This window comes from Nannospalax galili, unplaced genomic scaffold (genome assembly GCF_000622305.1).
Source record: "Nannospalax galili isolate Female #2095 unplaced genomic scaffold, S.galili_v1.0 scaffold305, whole genome shotgun sequence".
Lineage (NCBI taxonomy): Eukaryota > Metazoa > Chordata > Mammalia > Rodentia > Spalacidae > Nannospalax > Nannospalax galili.
This window is the reverse complement of record NW_008356258.1, coordinates 2,177,664-2,196,859: the sequence shown is the minus strand read 5'-3', so window position 1 is coordinate 2,196,859 and position 19,196 is coordinate 2,177,664. Positions and strand designations below refer to the sequence as shown.

The 19,196-nt window shown below is 44.0% G+C and overlaps 1 protein-coding gene across 4 annotated transcripts in view; it reads left to right on the top strand.

Moving 5' to 3' along the window:
• The window catches only part of Gatb (glutamyl-tRNA amidotransferase subunit B), an 87,824-nt gene that overhangs the window by 25,716 nt on the left and 42,912 nt on the right, over positions 1-19,196 (top strand). For 3 of the 4 annotated variants that reach the window (XM_029556763.1, XM_029556761.1, XM_008854255.3), the window contains 5 exons: positions 4,983-5,096; positions 7,776-7,971; positions 8,420-8,542; positions 16,333-16,446; positions 18,588-18,672. In XM_029556763.1, the coding sequence (XP_029412623.1) occupies positions 4,983-5,096; positions 7,776-7,971; positions 8,420-8,542; positions 16,333-16,446; positions 18,588-18,672 (632 nt within the window). The remainder of the gene's footprint in view (positions 1-4,982; positions 5,097-7,775; positions 7,972-8,419; positions 8,543-16,332; positions 16,447-18,587; positions 18,673-19,196) is intronic. The other variant, XM_029556762.1, reaches the window with a different exon arrangement.

Below are 19,196 nucleotides of genomic sequence, written 5' to 3'. Positions count from 1 at the left end.
CAAGTGTTCAGGTCCGTGCCTCCCGTTCCCCTGCTCATCCTGGTGTAGATCCAGTGCCCAGAGTCAGCCGATTCCTTACTGGGTTCAGCTAACAGGAGGCTCTGCTGAAAGAGGGTGGGTAAGGGGAATGAAGCAACAGGGCACATCTCCTTCCTTCTCTGCCTGGATCAGCATCTGTGGTGGGTGGTAGTAGAGGTGGGTCTTTTCTGTATCTCCAGCTCTTGGGAGACAGAGCCACCACATTCCCAGTATTCTCCGGAAGCCCCATGCTGCTTCCTGTCTGTGCAACCCCGAGAGGACTCGTTGTGTCCTCTTTGACATCTCCACCCTTCTGTCATTTGTATAATGAAGTCTCTGCACTTAATTTGTTCTATTTTATGTACTAAGAATGTTTTCCTTTTCCTGCCTGATACATTTCCTTTGGGGGTGTTAATAAAGGAAATGTTAAATTATTTATTACCTCAGCTAAGGTTTAATCAGCTTGATGACAAAAGAAGAAACAGGCAGAACGATTGGATTGTTCCCAGGGAACTTGGTCACTGAAGGGGGCAGAGCTTCCCTCAGAGCTGTGGGAGCCAAGAAGGATTGCTTTGACTGAGGTAGTGATGGGGAAAGAACTTTTGCAAAGGAGGTGACATCCAAGGGTCTTGCCAGATGCCTAGGCCTTGCTCAAGCACACGGGGAAGGGTGTTTCCAGCAGAAGCAACAGTTTGCCCAGAGGAACACATAGCATGACTGCATGTGAGTGTTAGGTTGGGATGAAGGAGGAAAAGGAAGCCCAAAGGGCAGTTCAGCTGGATCATGAAGCACACTGATGTTTACAAAGGCTACTCCTGGAGTGGTATAGAGGAAATCCTAGAGGTAGGGGAGCCTCTAGACAGGTGTAGGGGCCAAAACCCTGGTGGAAAGAGGTGAAGTTTGACTGGAGTCTCCAATAATGGGAAGGGGGAAGTCAGGATGTATTGAGGAACTTGGGTGATTGTTTTGGGTGTCAGGAGTTGCATTAAATGGAAGTCTGTTGAGCACAACACATTTGTTTAGTTACATTAAATGAATTTCAGAACTTGAAGACAGTTTCTCACATTGGGGTATACTCTCACCTTGGAGCTGTCTGGCATGTTTCTGGGTTGTTTGTACTGTCTGTACTGATATATTTTAGGCTCCAAACAAATTAACGGTCATGGTGCTTCTCGTACTTTACGGGCAGGCCAAGTCAGTGAGTCTTCTAAGACTGTCCTACTCCTGCCCACCACCCACACCCCTGCTTTCCTTTTCCATGCTACGACCCACCCAGGTTCTCTCTGCTAGTCATAAAATTTATTGACCATCCACTGTACATTTATCTCATCCCCTACTCTGTCATAGCTTTCTTGTCTTCTGATGAGAAAAAAGAATGAACCTTTTAGCTGATAAAATCATCAAGAGTGCTTGTGTCAGAAGTCTAGCAATGAAGCATTCTTTGCCAATTGAGAAAACCCATGGGTCCACCTATTACCAATCCTTCTACATGCCGAAGACTGTATATTGAGTGTTTTAGAAAGTTGGAAGAATATAGTGTCTGTGGAACACAGCATTTGGAAACAGACCTATAGAGCTAGAATCGGGTGAGAAATATTAAAAGCAGCATGTGCCTTAAATTATCTAGAACAGGATTTAGTTTGAGGTGCTGCTCTGGAACTAGAGCCAGGTGCCGGTAGTCTTAAGAGCTAAAACCAACCCACTTTATTCTTTGAAGATTCAAAATTGAGTATAATGGTTGAGAGCCTGGGTTCTGGGTTCTGGAGTCTGACTTCCTTGCTCTGCTCCTTACTGTATATGACATCTCAGCCAAATGACTTACTCTTGATGAGTCCCTCCATTTTCTATAACATGAGATCATAACAGTTCAGACTGTTAGGAGGACAACATGACAGATGTATGTGATATGCACAGCATCCCTCCTTATATACTACCAGTACACCTTAAATTCTTCCTGTGGATCATGCCTAACACCAAAGTGGAGTCCCTGAAGCTCAGTGAGAAAGGTGTAAGTCTCCGTATATTTGCATGTGTGAGTGCCAGGGATGGTGGACGGACTTCCATGGAAGAGTTGGTAGGGCTAACCCTATGACCTTTATAGTCAGTGAAGTTAGCTACTGAAAGAAAATAGCATACTAGATTAGCTGTTGCTTAGAACACTTTCAGAAACAAGCCTAAAAGTCAGAAGATGGCCAATAACACTTTGAAGAGTCTGTGTTCATCGCTGTCTCTGTGAACCCTTTCTACTGCCGTCCTCATTTCAGTTCAGCACATATGAATTGAGCACTACTCTTTTCAGATTCTGTCATAGGCTCAGTGATACGAGGATGGCCAGAGTTCCCATTCTTATTAAATTTGTGATTATGTGGAAATAGGTGTGCATAGATTCAGTGCATTGTGATAGAAGCACAAATGGAAGTGTGTGGAAACTAAAAACCAGTGCAGAGGAAGGATAGTAAAGCTGGCTTAGCAGAAATGGTGGCATCTCGGTAAGATTTTTCAGCGAAGGTGGCAGAGAGTCAGAAGATCTGCAGGTTTGTATAGGAGAACTGGCCGAAGTGAGGGCAGGCAGTATGGTGAAACAAAACCGAAGATGTAGGCTGGAGCTAGAACTTGCCAGAGCTTGGCCTTTATCATGGGAGCCATTGGGGCCCATTGAGAGACTTTAGATAACAAAATGCCACAAGATACATTTTTAGCAGCATCACCCTCATATGGAATGTAGCCTTGAAAAGGGCATCAGAGATTCTAGCAGGTTTTTTCTCATCCTCACAGATTCATTGAGGGCAGAAACATGGGCCAGTCCTATTTATCTCTGTGTCCTTGATGTTTGGTATACTGTAGACATTCAGGAAGTATCTGGGAATGAAGAGAGCTCAAGTTGAATTTTCTATTCTGCATCCTGTCCTCAGAACATGCTGACCTGGCCCTCCATCTGTCACAAACAGCTTGACTAAGATCATAATAAATTCTCTTTTCTTGGCATTCTTTTAGCTGGCACTCTGTTTACTAGCCCCTCTGTGCAACTGTGGTGCAGTGATGACTGATGTTTATAATTCTGACCCTGAAGTACTTCAAGCCTCCTAAATCATCAAAAAAAGATTAAAGTATATTCAATATTGCTCTAATGTTTTTGTGTTTTACTGCATTCTTAGTTTTTGGAAATAGATAGTTTATCAAGTGCCTGTGTACTTGAGCACAGTTAGAGTCTGTGATCACCCACAACTCTAGACACCCTCCTGGTGTCAGGAATGGGCAACGACTGCATGCTCAGGCAGAATGACCTGTGTTCTCTTCATGCTTAGGGGAAGGAAGCAGGTTAGGCCAAAATATGAGAGAATGCAGAAGTTAGAAAATCAGTGGAAGTGGGCAACCAAAAATTGATGTAGACCAGAGAGGTAGAGAATGTCTGAGTAGCCATGCTGTGGCCCAGCCTCAGAGAAAGTGTAGCCTAGGGCCAGAGCTCCAGCATCACAGCCTGTATGCCTTGATCCCATCACCAGACGCATTGGGTCAGGCTCTCCACTAACTGTATTTGTATTGTAATAACAACAGTTCAGTGAGACGTCAAACAGCAGCAAGTAAACACATCAGTAACTAGTCCCCATGTACATCTTTTCTTGAAAATCTTTATTGCAAGACTGACAATATGATTAGCCTGGGAAGGAAGAACTTGGAAAGGAAGCTAGGAGATGGCTCCATTTGTGACCTGGACTCCAAGAAAGAGGAGTGTGATGCTGTCCCTAGTGGAGATTTATTGGTCTTTTCGGGGGGTGGGGTGTATGGCAGTAAGTAGAGATCTATCTTATGTTTTGTCATATAATTTAAGTCTGTTTGACTAGTCAGTTCACAGCAGCTCAGCCTAGAGAGCCAATCCCTGAACTACAGGAATTCTGCTTGCCACCCAGGCAACAGCATGCGTGGGTTTCATTGCTTATCACTTTGGGCACCTTGGACAAGTCTCTTAAGTCTTCTGGGGTCTTAATTTTCTAAAATATTGGGATAATAATTCCTTCTTCTTTACAGGGTTGCTTTTGAGACTAAGATAGTTGATGTAAAAAAAGACCTCACTGGAAAGTACCACATATACTAGTAGATATAAATGCTATCATATATCAGATCCCTTCTTTAGGAACTGAGGCTCTATGGCACAAAGCTATTCACAACAGAAGTGGGACTGGACATCATTCCAGAACTTAACGCTTCCTTCTTTACCATTCTGTCTAGTCCTTACTTAATTTAGAACTTTAAAAATTCATAAAAGCTGTTTCTGTCTTTAGGACTGGGATAGTTCCTCATTGTCTCCTGGGTCCAAAGGAAGTTGGAAGCTTTGAGAGCCCTGCCAAGCCCAGAGCACAGGGCAGTGAGGGCAACACCAGCCAGAGCCCTCTGAGGGAGGTGGTCAGGCCTGGAGGAGGCAGTGCCACATCCCCAGCCCCTGAGGAAATGGCTATGGCTGTATCATTCTTAGAAGTTTGTTCTTTTTTTTTCTGCTGGTAAAGCCACCCCATCAGCCACTTGTGTCTCACCTGTGTCTCAACAGGTCCCACCTCACCAAAGTGGAAGCAGCTTACTAAGGTGCCCGTGGGACCCTCCTCTTGGGAACTAGTACCTTCCAATGATTCTTACCAGCTTCTTGTTCTGTTTGAGAGGGAGTGAAAGGACGTTAGTCCATGTAGTAATTGCTCTACAGAGCCTTTCTTAGACTCTGTTAACTAATGCCAAGTATTGGGGAAAGGGTCCCAGCTGTGACAGTTCATTAAGTGCCTCTTGGGACCCACTGCTGCACTAGATGCTCTTTTAATACTATTTTTCTGATTCCCAGCTTGTGAAGCAAAGCTGCCCAGAGACCCAGAGACTACACTTGTTGACAGGCCCCATTGAATATTCAGAGAAGCTGTTTGTGTTGGAGAGAAGTGTCTGTTTGGCTTCTGAAAGAAGCTTGTTGTGTGATGTTTCTGCAGGTTCTCAACAGGAGATGTGTAGAAGCTGCAGTGATGACAGGCTTGGCACTGAACTGCCACATAAACAAGAAGTCCTTATTTGACAGGAAGCACTACTTCTATGCAGACCTTCCGGTAAGTGTGCTTTGTGCTCCATCCCTTAAAGTCTTGGGCCAGCCCTGCCTTGGGGGACGGAAGCAAGGGCCAGGGGCTGTACCACTCATGTTTTCAATCAGCGCTCTCTCCATCACAGCAGGGGGTTCTGCCTGGCCCTGATGAATGCAGGTGCCCCCCAATGCTTCCTAGATTGGATGCGATTGTCCTGATTGCTGACTCCTTGCCTAGTCTCATGCTTCTGGTAGCTCACTCATAATTGAACAGGGACTAGGAGAGGCCACTGTTGTCAGGCTCGTCCCAGCTGTAGTGTTTGGTGCTAATTGCCTGTTAGGACAAAGACTAGCCCTGTGGCTGATGCAACCATTAGTGCCCACCATTGCTCTGCAGACATCATGAGAGCGCCTCTCTTATATGTAGACATTCCCAATAAGAAGGCTAGCTCCATTGGAGACATCTTGTCATCACCCGAGGAGCCAGTGAGTGACCAGTAGAAAGCAGAAACATGAGCCAGAAATCTGCACAAACAACAGTGTCTTAGTTTGTTCTTCATTGCTGTGACAAAACACTCTGATCACTACTAACTTGGGGAGGAAAGGGTTTATTTATCTTACATCTCCCAGGTCACAGTTCATCAGGGAGCCCAAGGTAGGAACTCAGGGCAGGAACCTGGAAGCAGGAGCTGGAGCACAGGCCATGGAGGAACGCTGCTTACTGGCTTGCTCCCCTGGCCCCTGCTCAGCCTGCTTTCTTATGCAACACAGGCCCACCTGCCCAGGGGTGGTACCACCCACAGTGGGCTGGGCTCTCCTACATCACTCATCAAGAAGATGCCCCTCAGACATGGTCACGGGCCTGTCAGTCCAATAGAGGAAATCCCCCAATTGAGGCTCCCTCAACCCAGGTGTGTCAAGTTGACACTAAAGCTATCCAGCACAAACAGTAATTGGCTGAGCAGCAAATTCAATATTTACCTGCTGTATTCTTAAAATTAAAAAGTTTCTTAAAGTAATGCCAGTGTAAAAGAGAGCCAATTTTTCATAGTATTGAGTTGGAACAAAACTGAAATGTTGAATGTGTTTCTGAGAATAATGTGACATTCGATTGGATGCTCTAATAGGCAAGCATGGCTCGCCTTTAGATTTAGAAGAGCAGTAGCAAAAATGTTGCCTCACTTCATTCTTCTGAAACTGCAGATTTGGAAGAATTGGATTTTAGCAGGTGAGGGGATAAGTAGAAGTAAACAAAAAGTAAAGTAAGCAGGACCCCAGTTCTCCAACACAGCTTCAGCCCTCTCTGGCTGCCACACATTCTGCTGTATAGATTGAAAAGAGTTAAATATTTATAATTTTTAATTTTGGGGTATTGTGGATAGAATCCAAGGCCTTGCACGTTAGGCAAGCATACTGTACCGCTGACTTACATTCACAGCTGGGAAATGTTTTGATTACCTTCTGGCCTAGATAGCTCGGCACATTCAGGATGGGCAATGGCAATATCACATGGGACAAACTTATACTAAAGAAGTATTTGTTGTTTATCTGAAACTCAGATTTAACAAGATGTCCTGCTATTTTATCCCACAATCCTACCAAGAATTTATATGTATAGATGAGTGTAATTACAGGGCACCCAGGGTCAGAATTCCTTGACCTTGTTAGGAACATAAAGTCCCCAGCCTTCCCCCCAGACCTACTGAATCAGAGACCTTTAAGATGGCATTAAGCATCCTGTGATTTGATGTGGCCACTTGTATTTCTGAGGCAGTGAAAGTTCTAACACCCTTGACAGGCCTAGTGGGGAGAGGAACAGACTGGACAGTGTGGCCTGGAGATCTCCTAGATCTGTGTGTGACTTTGGGCAAGACCCTTGACCCTTCTGAACCTGTAGTACTTCCCAAGGTTGTGCTGCAATAAAATGAGGGCAACATACCTAGAACAGTCCAGACCTTAAGCAAATATTGCAGCTGTTTGAGCCGCTGTTCTCTGTTCTTCAAATCTCTGCACTGACCTGCCTTCTTAGAGTGTGTTGATGTATGTGTGCATTTGAAAGTAATTCTTCCTTTCCATTTAGAAGGGGCAAGAGTCCTCACAATATCCATCAGTAGTTTAGTACTACGTGGTTTCCATTAGCTGAGTACGAGGGAATCACAACTCTTTCTGGCTAGAGGAGCAAGGGAAGTTGGGTCAGGGAGGGCAGCTGGCATGATTGTTTAGCTGAAAGACCAAAATCAAAACAAGCTGAAATTCAGTGGTAGTTACTGTCAGCCCTGTTGCAAGTAGATTTCAAAATGCTTAGCCAGCACTCTCTAATAAGGAGGCCCTGCAGGAGCTCTATAATGAGATGCAGAGTTTAGGCTAATGAGCTAAATGAAAACAATAAATTCTTCTCTTAGGGGCCCCTGACAATGAGCTGATTGTTATTTCTCAAAATGGCACTCCAGTAAGGAAAATGGGATTCTTGTTGCTAATTGCATTGTTATTGGGGGCAAGGGGCTTTGGGTGAGTAAGGGGGTGATGGGAAAAGCCAGAAGCCAAGTTAAATTATGACAGCAGTGTATGAACTGATCTTTTTTTTTTTTGTCTTCTTGTTTCTTTGAGTCTGTTTCAAGTAAACTTATGATGTGAAACTGTAAGTAAACTGGATCCCACCTTCAGTTCTGAACTAGTGACTATGTAACCCATGTTTGTTTGAGAGCAGGCAGGTTACCAGATAACCCAGCAGAGGCTCCCGATTGCTGCCAATGGGAGCTTGACATACGGCGTCTGCATAGGAAAGAAGCAGAGTCAGATGGCCAAGACCGTGAGGATCAAGCAGATCCAGTTGGAGCAGGACAGTGGCAAAAGCCTCCACGATGACTTGAGGTCCCAGACACTCATCGATTTGAACAGAGCGGGTAGGTGGGGCCTGTCTACAGCCCTACTTCCTTTCCAGCCCCCTCCTCTGTTGGCTCTTAAGCACCTCTCTTCCTTTCTAGACTTTTTCAAATCACTTGAGAAAGCAGAAACCTGAGCCTGACTGACAGAAATCAAAACATCCCTGCTGGTATTGGCAGAGCCGAGGAGAGCCTGACCTGAAGCATGCTCACTGCAGGGCTTGCCAATTACTCACCCCTAAAATCAGACCGACTTATCCACCTTGTCTAGGGCCCACAGCTGGATATTCTTAAGCTGACGTTGAAAGATGTAAACCAGAGTTAAAAATTGAAAAGTGGGAGAAAAGTAACAACTTCATGGCTCAAACCACTCTGAGGGTCCTTCATTAATGCCAGGTTTTCCTAGGATTCTTTCTTAGCTGATGAGTCTGTCAAGCACAAGTCATGCTGACCCAGCTCTCTTTGGTAGGAGTTGGCCTTCTGGAAGTGGTCCTGGAGCCTGACCTGTGCTGTGGAGAAGAGGCAGCCACAGCTGTCAGGGAGTTGCAGCTGATCCTTCAAGCCCTAGGAACCAGCCAGGCAAACATGGCAGGTAGAAGCTGCAGCGAAGTCTCCCTCCTCTGCATTCCCCCTCTGCTTCCTGGCACATCCTGTATTTAGCCTTTTGTACCCCTACTTTTTTCCTTTCTAGGTTTTTCCTTGGACTCTTTTTTTCTGAGCCCCAAACCAAAAATAAAACACAAACTACACTGCAGACACAGAGTTGGAGACTGTGATTATAGAAGTCAAAGGGCAAGATTTGCATTCTTCCAGCTAGCTATATAAATACTGTAAGGGCTCACAAAGTGTGTTCAGTTTAATCTTGTTCAGAAAGAGGACACTCTTCATGAAGAACAATTCTTGATTTGTGAGCTGGGTATACATAGCCAGTTGTTACTTTGGGGAGATCTGTTTCTCTTTTGTAAAATTTGTGTCCATCATAAAATGTGAACTACGCTGATTTGATTATTATACACTATGTATGTGTATACATACATAGATATATGTGTACATCTATAATTAAATACCATACTGTGCTCTGTTCATTTGAACAATTAAAATAATGAATATATAAAACTATCCTAAGAAAAATCTTAGGTTCAAACAAAGAGATACTTGTACTCTTGCATTAGGATGATGAAAGTACATTATAATTATATACATGTATACATGTATGAAAGTGTCATAATGAAACACATTATTTAAATAAATCACAGGTCTGGGTAAGGTCTGTGTTTCCATGGCTCCTCTCTCTTGTTCCTTGCCCAGTGCTCTTTTGTCCAGCCTTAAGCCCTTGATAGTTAACATGGCCATGTTCCCCCCACCCCATTTTCTGTTCCCAGAAGCTGTGTAAAAACTCCTTCCTGACAGAATACAGCTCTGCATTTATGATCCTATTGTCAGAGCATGCATTTCAGTGGTCACAGTGGATAACTGGTAAACTCTGTTGATGGTGTTCCTCCTCCTGCCAGTGCATGGTAATATGAACACCTTTATCATGTCACATAATGTGTTTGCTTGTTACATAGGGCCACTTGAATTTTTAATGTCACATTTGTCATGTAGGACATCTTACAAGCAATAAATTGTAACTTCAGAGCCCTGGTACAAATTGAATATGAAGACTGAGCTTACTTCTCTGCCTTCATCTTTAGCCACATGAGTTGGAGTAGTGCGGTCACCACCAGCGGCGGCCACTCCTCTGTTCTCACGGGTGCCGCTTCTTCATTCTCACGGGCATCGAGGCTGCTCCTCCGCTCACCCTGGGCTGAGGCCGCTCTTCTGCCTGCCCTGGGCTGAGGCCGCTCTTCTGCTCACCCAGTGCCGCCTTCTGTCGTCACTGCTTCTACCCGGTCCCGGACCCCAGGGCTGGTGAGGAGACTGTGTCAGCAGAGCCGCATTCAGACACAGGAAACGAGGTTCAGTGACACAGGTCTGGTTTATTGCAGGAAGGCACAAGCTTATATGGGGTAGTGGTCCAGTCACAGCACAGCAAGTAGGATACCTTATAGCATAACAGACTTAACATCCTATCACAGAATAGCAGGTAGGATGCCTCATTAGCATACTGGGTTTCAGATTACAGAGCCTGGATTCCTGGAAACCATGTGACCCTGACTGTTGCACTATCTAAGTGTTGCAATTTGGAATTCCAAGGATGGTGATTAGGGAGTGGTGAGTTCTAGGCATCAGGCTCTTGATCTGCCAGTGGGAGCAAATATCAGAAGGCATTCCTTATGGCTCCAGCGGTTGGGTCAGGCTGTTGCCCCCGGCCTGCTGTATGGCTGTCAATAAGACTTTCACCCTAGGCTCAAGCCTGTCTCCCACAGAGTGGCACAAAGGTAGCTGCTACAAGTTGCCTTTATAGAAGTGAGATTGCTAGTAAGAGAAGTCTCTAGTTTTCATTTATCACTCATGGTGCTTTTTTGGCCTACAGAACATAAATGAACTATATGGGCAGATTGGGTGGTTATCCATTAAGCATTGATTCTGTATCACTTTAAAAAAAACTTAAATATTCTCCAAAAATCACTGTGATTCCTACAAACCCTATGAATGACCTTTAATTTAAGGCGTGGCCCTAAAGACTAGTAGACTTGGTGCTAAAGGACTGGAGTGCGAATTGTTCTGGGCTGCCCATTAGTGAGCGCCAGGTAGATTTGCTAGTGAACCTAGACCACCTCAGCCCAGTGTCTGAGTCATTTCCTTCTCAGGGCAAAAGCGTTGCCACTGTTGAAGGGATCCTCAAAGCAGTGTGTTGAGCTGAATATGTACAGAAGTCCTTTGACTAAGTGCTTCAATTGTATGTAGCTACGCTATATACAACTGGAATGTTTGGTATGTGTTCATTAAAAATGATTTATCATGTAATTTAAACATTATAACATTCCTGGGAATGCCTGTTTACAAGCCTCACATGGGCTGGGTCAGGTTATTTGTCCAAAGTTCATTAGAAGTGCCTACACTGGGACTGAGCCCAGGTGTGACTCTTCTTTAAACATGGTGCCATACTTCACAATGGTGGCCAGACACATGCCATAGATGCCTGCTCAGAGAGCAGGATGGTGAAGCATAAAAACTGCAGAGAGACTGGACCTGAGTTAAAATTCCAGCCTGTGGCTTCCAGCAATAGAAACCTGGACAAGTGTTTTGATTTCCTTGACTCTTACCATCCACACTTATAAAAGTCATCCCCAAATAGTTACAGGTAGAAGGGAAGAAAAGGAAGCCCAGAGTTGGCACATAGAGCTGTAGTGCTAGGGAGAGAAACATTGGAGATATGGGATTCTATTAGGGACATTTCAAGCTTGAGGTGCCACAGGGATATGTAGGTGGCTTTGTCATTAATGCCATATTAGAAAAAGTCAATGTAATGGTGGCTATAAAACAGCACAGGGCCTGACAGAAAGCCTGTGCTGGTGCATGTTATTAACAGTGGAACGCAGTACTGCTTCTATGGCGTTCCATTCATTTGGATGAATAAGTTTTATGAAATATGTTCAATAAAATCTGGTCACTTTTGGCCAGGGATGTAGCTCGGTGGTAGAACACCTGTCTAGCATGTATGAGGTCTGGTTTCCATCCTGGCAATGCAACAAGAAATTTTTAATCACTTTTTCCCCTTAGGTTTTATTCTTTAAGTTTTGAGAGTATTCACCAACTAGAATGAAGGGACTTGACCCACCTTCCTACCCAAGCCTCGGGCCCCTGCTGTCTGCAGAAAGTTTTCTATCCCAGTATTATATTTCTGTTGTGTGAATGTATTTCAGAAAGAAATATGTGACTGCACTCTATCACTGTTCTCAGCGGTGTACTTTTTTAGTTTAGCTCTTACAAATCTAGGCTTCTAGAAGGTCGAAATTGAGCTTGATAACATCCTCATCTGGGAGTGAAGTCCCTCCCTCAGTGGGACAGAATGTGTGGAAGTAAACCTGACTGGTAAGGCTTTCAGGCGCTTGAGGCAATTTAACTTAATTTGTTTAAAAGGCTTTTTGTCTTCACTGGATAGAGTGTCTATTGTTAATGTTTGATACTATATGTGAATCCAGGCTAGTGAACTCTCTTTCAACACTGCAGGATACTAAATGATTTCCCTCAGACATTTATGTAGTGTGGTCTTCTCCAGGAGAGACTAAAATTCATGCTTTTATTCCTTCTCCAAATTAGAATTCTAAATTGTGAGAGATGGTTTCATTTTTAAAAGTGAATAATTCAGGGTTCCCTGAGTTAAAAAAAAAAAAGTTGTCTCCCAAGTATTGAGATTTGGTCACACAGAGCTCTGCATTTTATGGAAGTTTTCCTTTGAGCTTAATGGGCCTTTCAGGGGATTCCAATTGTAGATTAGTCCTATTCAGATAGAATTTTAGAATTTACCAAGACCCTACTGTGAGACAGAAACCAGGCTGCTTACTTACAGTTCAGGAAAATACCACTGTATAAGCATTCATCATCAATTAAACAAGATTTAATTCACGGAATAATCACAACGAGTTAGACCCAGCTGTAGATTCTGAAAAACACTGTGTACCTATCAGGAAGACCTTATGCTTCTGAAGAAGACAAATACATTAACAGACAAAACCAAATAATTATGATAAATGTCTCAAGGAAATGAATGAAGTGCAGCGGTCCAGAATAACTTGGATGAAGGCAATGTTGCTTCTAGAGGCCAGTCAGGAGAATTGACATTCATTTAGTTAAAACCTGACGAATGCTCCAGGGCCCCAGCCAGCCTAGAACTAGGTGATGAGTCCAGGAACTAGCTAAGGCAGAAAGCCTGGGCTGAAAAAGAGTTTAGAAAATATCACCAGGGTTACCGAGGTGACCGAAGGCACTTTAGGAAAAAGCCAGAAAGGTAGACAGGGAACAGTTCAGGAAACAGCCAGAAGTATAGATCTTCTAAGTGCTGTGGGAAGTCACGGAAAGGATGTAAGAGAATGACTGAGTCTGATTAACATTTTAGAAAACTACTGTGGCTGCTCTGTGGAAAGTGAATTTCAGAAGGTCAGGAAGAGAAAATGAGACCATCAAGAGGCACCTGCAAGGGATCAGATGCAAAGTGATATTGTTGTGACAGTGATGGTGGCAGAGATGATGGAGAGGTAGATTTGAGATGATTCTTAAGAACAGAAGGTTTCTAACAGTCTGGTGTTGGGGATGAGAGACAGAAAGCAAGGATGCCTTCAAGGAAGCTTGAAGGGCAAGCTGGTAGTGCTTACCAGGACCGAAAGATGAAGACAAGCTGTCTTTGTGAAAGGGCGAGTCAGGATTCAGGCTTGATAATGGGGATACCTGTAAGGGTTAGAGCAAGGTTCAGAGGAGAGGTCTGTGCTGAGAGAGAATTAGGCAACATGAGCACACAGGTGATATTTAAAACCATACACCAGTCTAGAAGAGAGTCCTGATTTTCATGGGGAGGAGGAGATGAGTAAATTATGTAGAAGCTGAATGTTGAATGTTCAGGGAAGAGGGAGGAAAAGCCACAGCATTGGGCCATAGAAGCTGAGGTAGGAAGATATTTCAAGAGGGAAGGAAGCCAGGTTGTGGTAATCCTGGCATGTAGGAGGCTTGTGAGTTTGAGGCCAGCCTGTACTACATAGCAAATTCTGTGCCATCCTCAGCTACATAAGAAAAACAAAGAAAAAAGGGGGTAGGGTTAGTTGATGTGTCATACTTGAGTAAGGTGAGAGCAAAATGTGTCTAGTGTCCTTTGGATTTGGCAGCCAGGAGGTTGTGGTACCTCTGACAAGGGCATTTTTAGAGATGGGGAGACAGAAGCCAGGCTGAACTGGTGTTAGAAGTAAACAGGATGTGAGAGAGTAAAGACAGTCTGTGCACAAACTTGTTGGAGAGGGTTTGTAGAGAAGGAATGCGGAGAAATGGCTGAATGACTAATGATGTGGAAATTGGGCTCACGGGAATACGTTTTGAGGCTTTTGTTTGTTTTCTTAATGAGAAATACTGTTACATTTGTACATAGCAGAGCGGATGCTAAGAAAGAGATTGATGGCTGGCGTGGGAAAGAGAGGCTACGTGAAAGAGCCACGTCCTTGAGGGGGCAAAAGGGAATTTAAAATCAGGCCCTTTCCCAAAGGTCCTTCTGTTCTGGCCTTAGGAGTGAGTTTGCTATAGACCAGAGTCACGGGCTGGGCTCTGTTGTGTGGCATAGATTGTGTGCATTCTAATAACTTGGAGGGTCTCCAGGGAGGCTTACTTCCTGATAAAGGTGTCTAATAGAAGGGAGGAACATTTATGTGCAGTCTTGGAGGTTGAGTAGAAGAGAAGGTAGAGGGATGGTAACACTAATAAAGCACCAGTGCAAACCAGGTATGGTGATGCATGTCTATAATCGCAGCACTCAGGAGGTTAAGGCAGGAGGACCAAGAGTTAAAGTCCAGCCTTGACTACATAGTAAGTTTGAGGCTAGCCTGAACTATATGAGACCTGTCACAGGTTCCCCCCTCAAAAAACAGTGCCAGTGGAGTAGACAGGAGTTGAATGTGGGAAGCCCCATGGAATGAATGGTGGGAAAATGCTGGTCTCATCAAACAGGATCAGAGCTCTTAGATAACAGCAGAGGCCGGGAGATGAGACAAGGCAGAGAGCTGCCTGTGCTCCAGGTAACAACATCAGTGATCAAAGCCACACTGGGGCAGGATGAGAGTCTTAGTTGGGGACTGAACTAGAAGCCCTGCTGTGTTGAGAACGTGGTCTAGTAACCTAGGCCTCAAGTTCTGAGACCTAAGGCAAAGGTGACAGCAGCTGATTGGGAAGGAGTGACAAACGTGAAGGATATTTGGAGAGAGGGTCTAATTGACAGTTTAGTTGTGAAACACAAAGAAAACAGGAAAGTGGAAGGTGACATCAAGTTTCCTAAGCAGGTGGCACTTGAGATTCAGAAAAGCATGACTTATTCAGAAGCTGATTTAAAACAGGCAACTGCAGGATTGTGTACAAATGTTGAGAAGTCAGTACCTGTGCATAGCTAGAACCACTCCTGAGCTGAAAGGCTTCTTGTCAGCCACAGAGTGGGTGAACTGTTCTCATGGTCTGAGGGTGTCAGTGGGGAGCAGAACCGCCTGGGTGGCGGTCTTGGCCTGGTGTAGAATTGAGCCCCATAGTTCAGTAGTGGGGAGTGGCAGAGAACCCATTCCCAATTATTTCTTTTATCTTGGCATGGAATTCATTTGTGCTTTTAATTATTTTAATATGCTTTTATTGTGAAACATTTGGGAAAAGAATATATTCAGCCCATCCTGAGATTATATTTTTTAAATTTAAAGATGTACCTAGGTGCCAAGGTGACACACACCTGAAGTTAAGCTACTTAGAAGGTTAATGTAGGAGGATGATGAGTTCAGGGCCAGCCAGGGCTCTATAGTGGGACCCTGTCTCAAAAAAACAAAACTAAAAAATCTCCTAGGAAAATAAAATCAGCATTTTGTCCTCTCATCTTGTTCAAAGTATTGTACGTGAGATTGGGAAATGGAATTTGAGCTTTATTTGTAAAGTGCAAATGTGATATTTCTTGTCTTCATCTCTCTTTCTGTCTTGGAATTTTCACCTCCCAGTCTTCCTCAGAAGCCTTCAGTCCTCTCCACAAATCACCTGCTTCTTTAGGGTTGTGTCTCTTAAGCTGAGGAGCTTTCCAGGGCCAAGAAGGTACTGGAGGGGTGGGGTCAGCTCTCTTTTGGTCTTCCACCGATTCCCACTTCATAACAGCACTGTCTCTGCCACAGCAAATCCTCACAGCAATCAGGAAGGCTTCAGACATGTGTTTATGGAAGGAAAATCATTACAGTACCTGAGGAAGGAGGAGGGAAGGAGCTCAGGTTTCAGTTCATGCCCTTGAGCTGTAAATTCTCAAGGACTGCCTTATAAATCTCTGGATAACACTTAGAAATCCCCATTTCACTGGAGAGCACTGGAGAGGGGTTTCAGTAATCATTTTTGAGGCTTCCCCCCGAACTCAAGTCTGTACTTTGATACTAAGACTAGAATAAGACTGCAGAGCAAGTCTCCATTTTAATAATATTGTTCTTCTCACTTAGCACACAGATGCTAGATCCTTCCAGCTAATGCATCCAAAATTTCTCTTCTGTTTGTGCACAAGGGCAAGCACATACACACAAGCACATATACAAACACACTGTAGATGACTGGTCTGGAGTGAACAGAGGGAACAGCTATGTTTCAGTCCCAATTATGCTGTCTGAAGCTAGGTTGCTATCACTAGACAGAAAGTCGTTAGATATTACTCACCTTGAAAGCTTCCCTCCATCCCCAAAAGACAATATTGCCTCAAAGAATTTCTACACAGTTGTTTTTGTTCTTTCCTTCCAGAGGGCCAGCTGAGAGTAGATGCCAATATATCTGTTCATCACCCTGGGGAGACTTTGGGAGTCCGGACTGAAGTGAAGAATCTCAACAGCATCAGGTTCTTGGCCAAAGCTATAGGTGAATGTCCGCTGTTACACCTAGTGTGTTCTTTGTATCACTCAGCTCTGCTGTGTAACGGGCACCAATGCTTAGTGGCTCCTGCAGTAACCTCTTTGGTTTTCACAGTTCTGTGGAGCAGGTGGTGGTTCTACTAAACATGTCTCTGCTCATTCCTACAGCTTTGGGAAACCAGCAGGTCAATGGAAATAAAGATCTGAGAAGCCCTCAGTCACCTGGGACCCTGGATGCTAGATGGGGCTTCTCTATCTATGTAGCTTTTTGTCCTTCGTTTGTCCAGCCTGAGTTTTGTATTTGCCAGTGGATGCATCCCAGGAGGATAGAGGCAGAAGCCTCAAGACCACTCACTTGAGTTCTCAACTCTAGAACACATAGTGTCATTTCTGACACGTTTTGTTGAAAGCAGCTTGACTTCAAACCTGACTCAAAGGGAAGGGGAAATAGATTCCATCTCCTGTGGGAGAATTCACAAAATATGGTGAATCTTCCACCTTGTATCACATTCTTTACAAAGTCAAGTTCCTTTAATAGATTTGCTGTGGTCTAATTTGTCAGTATGTTTTCTGCTTTTCACCCTTTCCAGCTGATAGATTGCATGTGCTTGTGTAGTCAAGGTTGATCTTACTGGCGTGTACACTGTGGGAGTTTCACCGATGACAAATGTGTGATGATAGCTACTGTAGAACAGGCTAGCTGTTTAGGCAGTCCCATAGAAGCCGATAACTGAGCCTGGGAGTTAAAGTAGTTTTACAAGCCAAAGACCTCTAGAGAAGAGAGAGGCAATGACTTGAAAGTGTATCCCTTCAACAAACAGTGCACAAAGAGCAAGACAGCTGACAGTTGCCACAGCCGGAATGCTTAGTGCTGGGTCTTGCTGAGAGAAGTGTTAAAAACAATATGGAAGAGATTGTTGTAGTCTGTGTGAAATCTTAGCGTCCCAAGCCTGAAGTGATTAGGCAGCCTTAATGAAGACACTCTTGGGGGGCGGGGGGACATATATTTAAAGAACAGACATTAAAATGGTTGGAGGGATAGCTTATAGGGCAGAGGTACTAGGGGGGAGGGGTAAACTCTTGTTTCTGAGAGGGAACATAGTCCCCATTGCTGAAGCCGTAAAAGGGTGAGGCAGAGAAACTCAGGCTTACAACCTAGGTATATGAAGGGGAAACATGACTTGCAAGTGTATCCCTGGGAACATGTGAAAGAAAGTTCCACTTCTCCTCGGATAGGTAATGAAAAGCAGGCAACCATATTTTAAGATTTGTCTGCAATTACTTATGAAGGCTCCCATGGCATGTTTTTAGGAGTCCCTAACCTCCCTTTGTTATACAAAGTGCCCTTTAGAGTAGCAGTCAGAATTCTGTATTCACAGTGAGAACAAAGGTAGAACCAGAGCTTTGTCACCATGAGCCTGTAGTTTTCCCACCAGGTTTTTTCAAACTGTGCTGGACCTTTTAGCCATCACTTCATGTCAGTCAAAGAGAACATTGGGGTGAGAGAGATTGGAACAAAAATGGACCCATTTGGTGTTGCTGCTTTTCAGAAATTCAGATTCAAGTGTTTGGATTTGAGCAAGGTAGGGTTTATGTTCATAAAGTAGCTTGGCAGTTGTGACTGTGTTTTGGTTGCTATAGCCTATCTGTTCTGCTTGATGATGAGGGAACATGTTATGGAGTTAGTGGGTCATAGATCCTATTGAAAATAAAATGAAAATTCTGGATCCACTTTCCAGAAATGTACATTACATCTACCCGTATTTTGTATATAATTTGGGGGGATTGCCGGGACCCCTTGTAGCGTATCTACTAGTTTCAGGATAAGAACTTATGATAGGCCACAGTCTGAGAGCTGCAGTTCCAAGACCTGCATATCAGTCCCAGCCCTTCTTCTACCAAGTTGTACAGTCTGTACCGGGTTGTTAATCTCTGAACTGAGGGGCCTCAAAAAGGAAGAGGGGTGGGGCAAGCTTCTTAAGACACTTTCCAGTAGCAAAAAGAAAATACAGCCTGCAAGGGAGGGATCATTGTAAACAGTCTTCTTCATTTTTTTTTTTTAACTTAAGGATTGATAATGGTTTCTAATTACTGCCTGAAGGATAAAAGGTATAATCAGAACATACTGACTTACTATCTTTTTCATAGACTACGAGATTCAGAGGCAAATCAATGAGCTTGAGAATGGAGGTGAAATTCTGAATGAAACTCGTTCATTTGATTCCAAGCTGGGGTGAGTTCATATTGAGTTCATATTGACTACAGCCAGGAGGTTGGGTCTCAGCCATGGGTATATCAGGTCCTTAGCTTCTCTGCAGCAGTAAAGACAAGACCATGGCACCCTGCAGAGATGAAATGTGGTCTGCTGAGCTCTTAAGGGATTTAAATTGACACAGGCTTATATAGAAGTGCTTGGTCTCAGGTCCTAGACCTTCCATTGCTTCTAGCTTCCCTGCTTTGTGGAAGAATTTTTACTCCTTTAAATAATCTGAGACCTCTGCTAGCTTAAGCTAGAGTTAGAAAAGAACTAAATGCTGATTATAAAAATACCTTTCTGTTGTTTAGATAATTTGGACTTTAATTTTTCTTAATTTGAATTTTAAGGATTTTGTACCTTAAGCAGTATACTGAATAATGCTCAAAAGCCTATAGTTTATGCTGGCTGAAAGCTGGAAACATTGACTAGCGTATGACAGTAATAGAACGCTTCCTGAGCATGCTTTGAGGTCCTGGGTAGAATCCCTTGCACCACACACA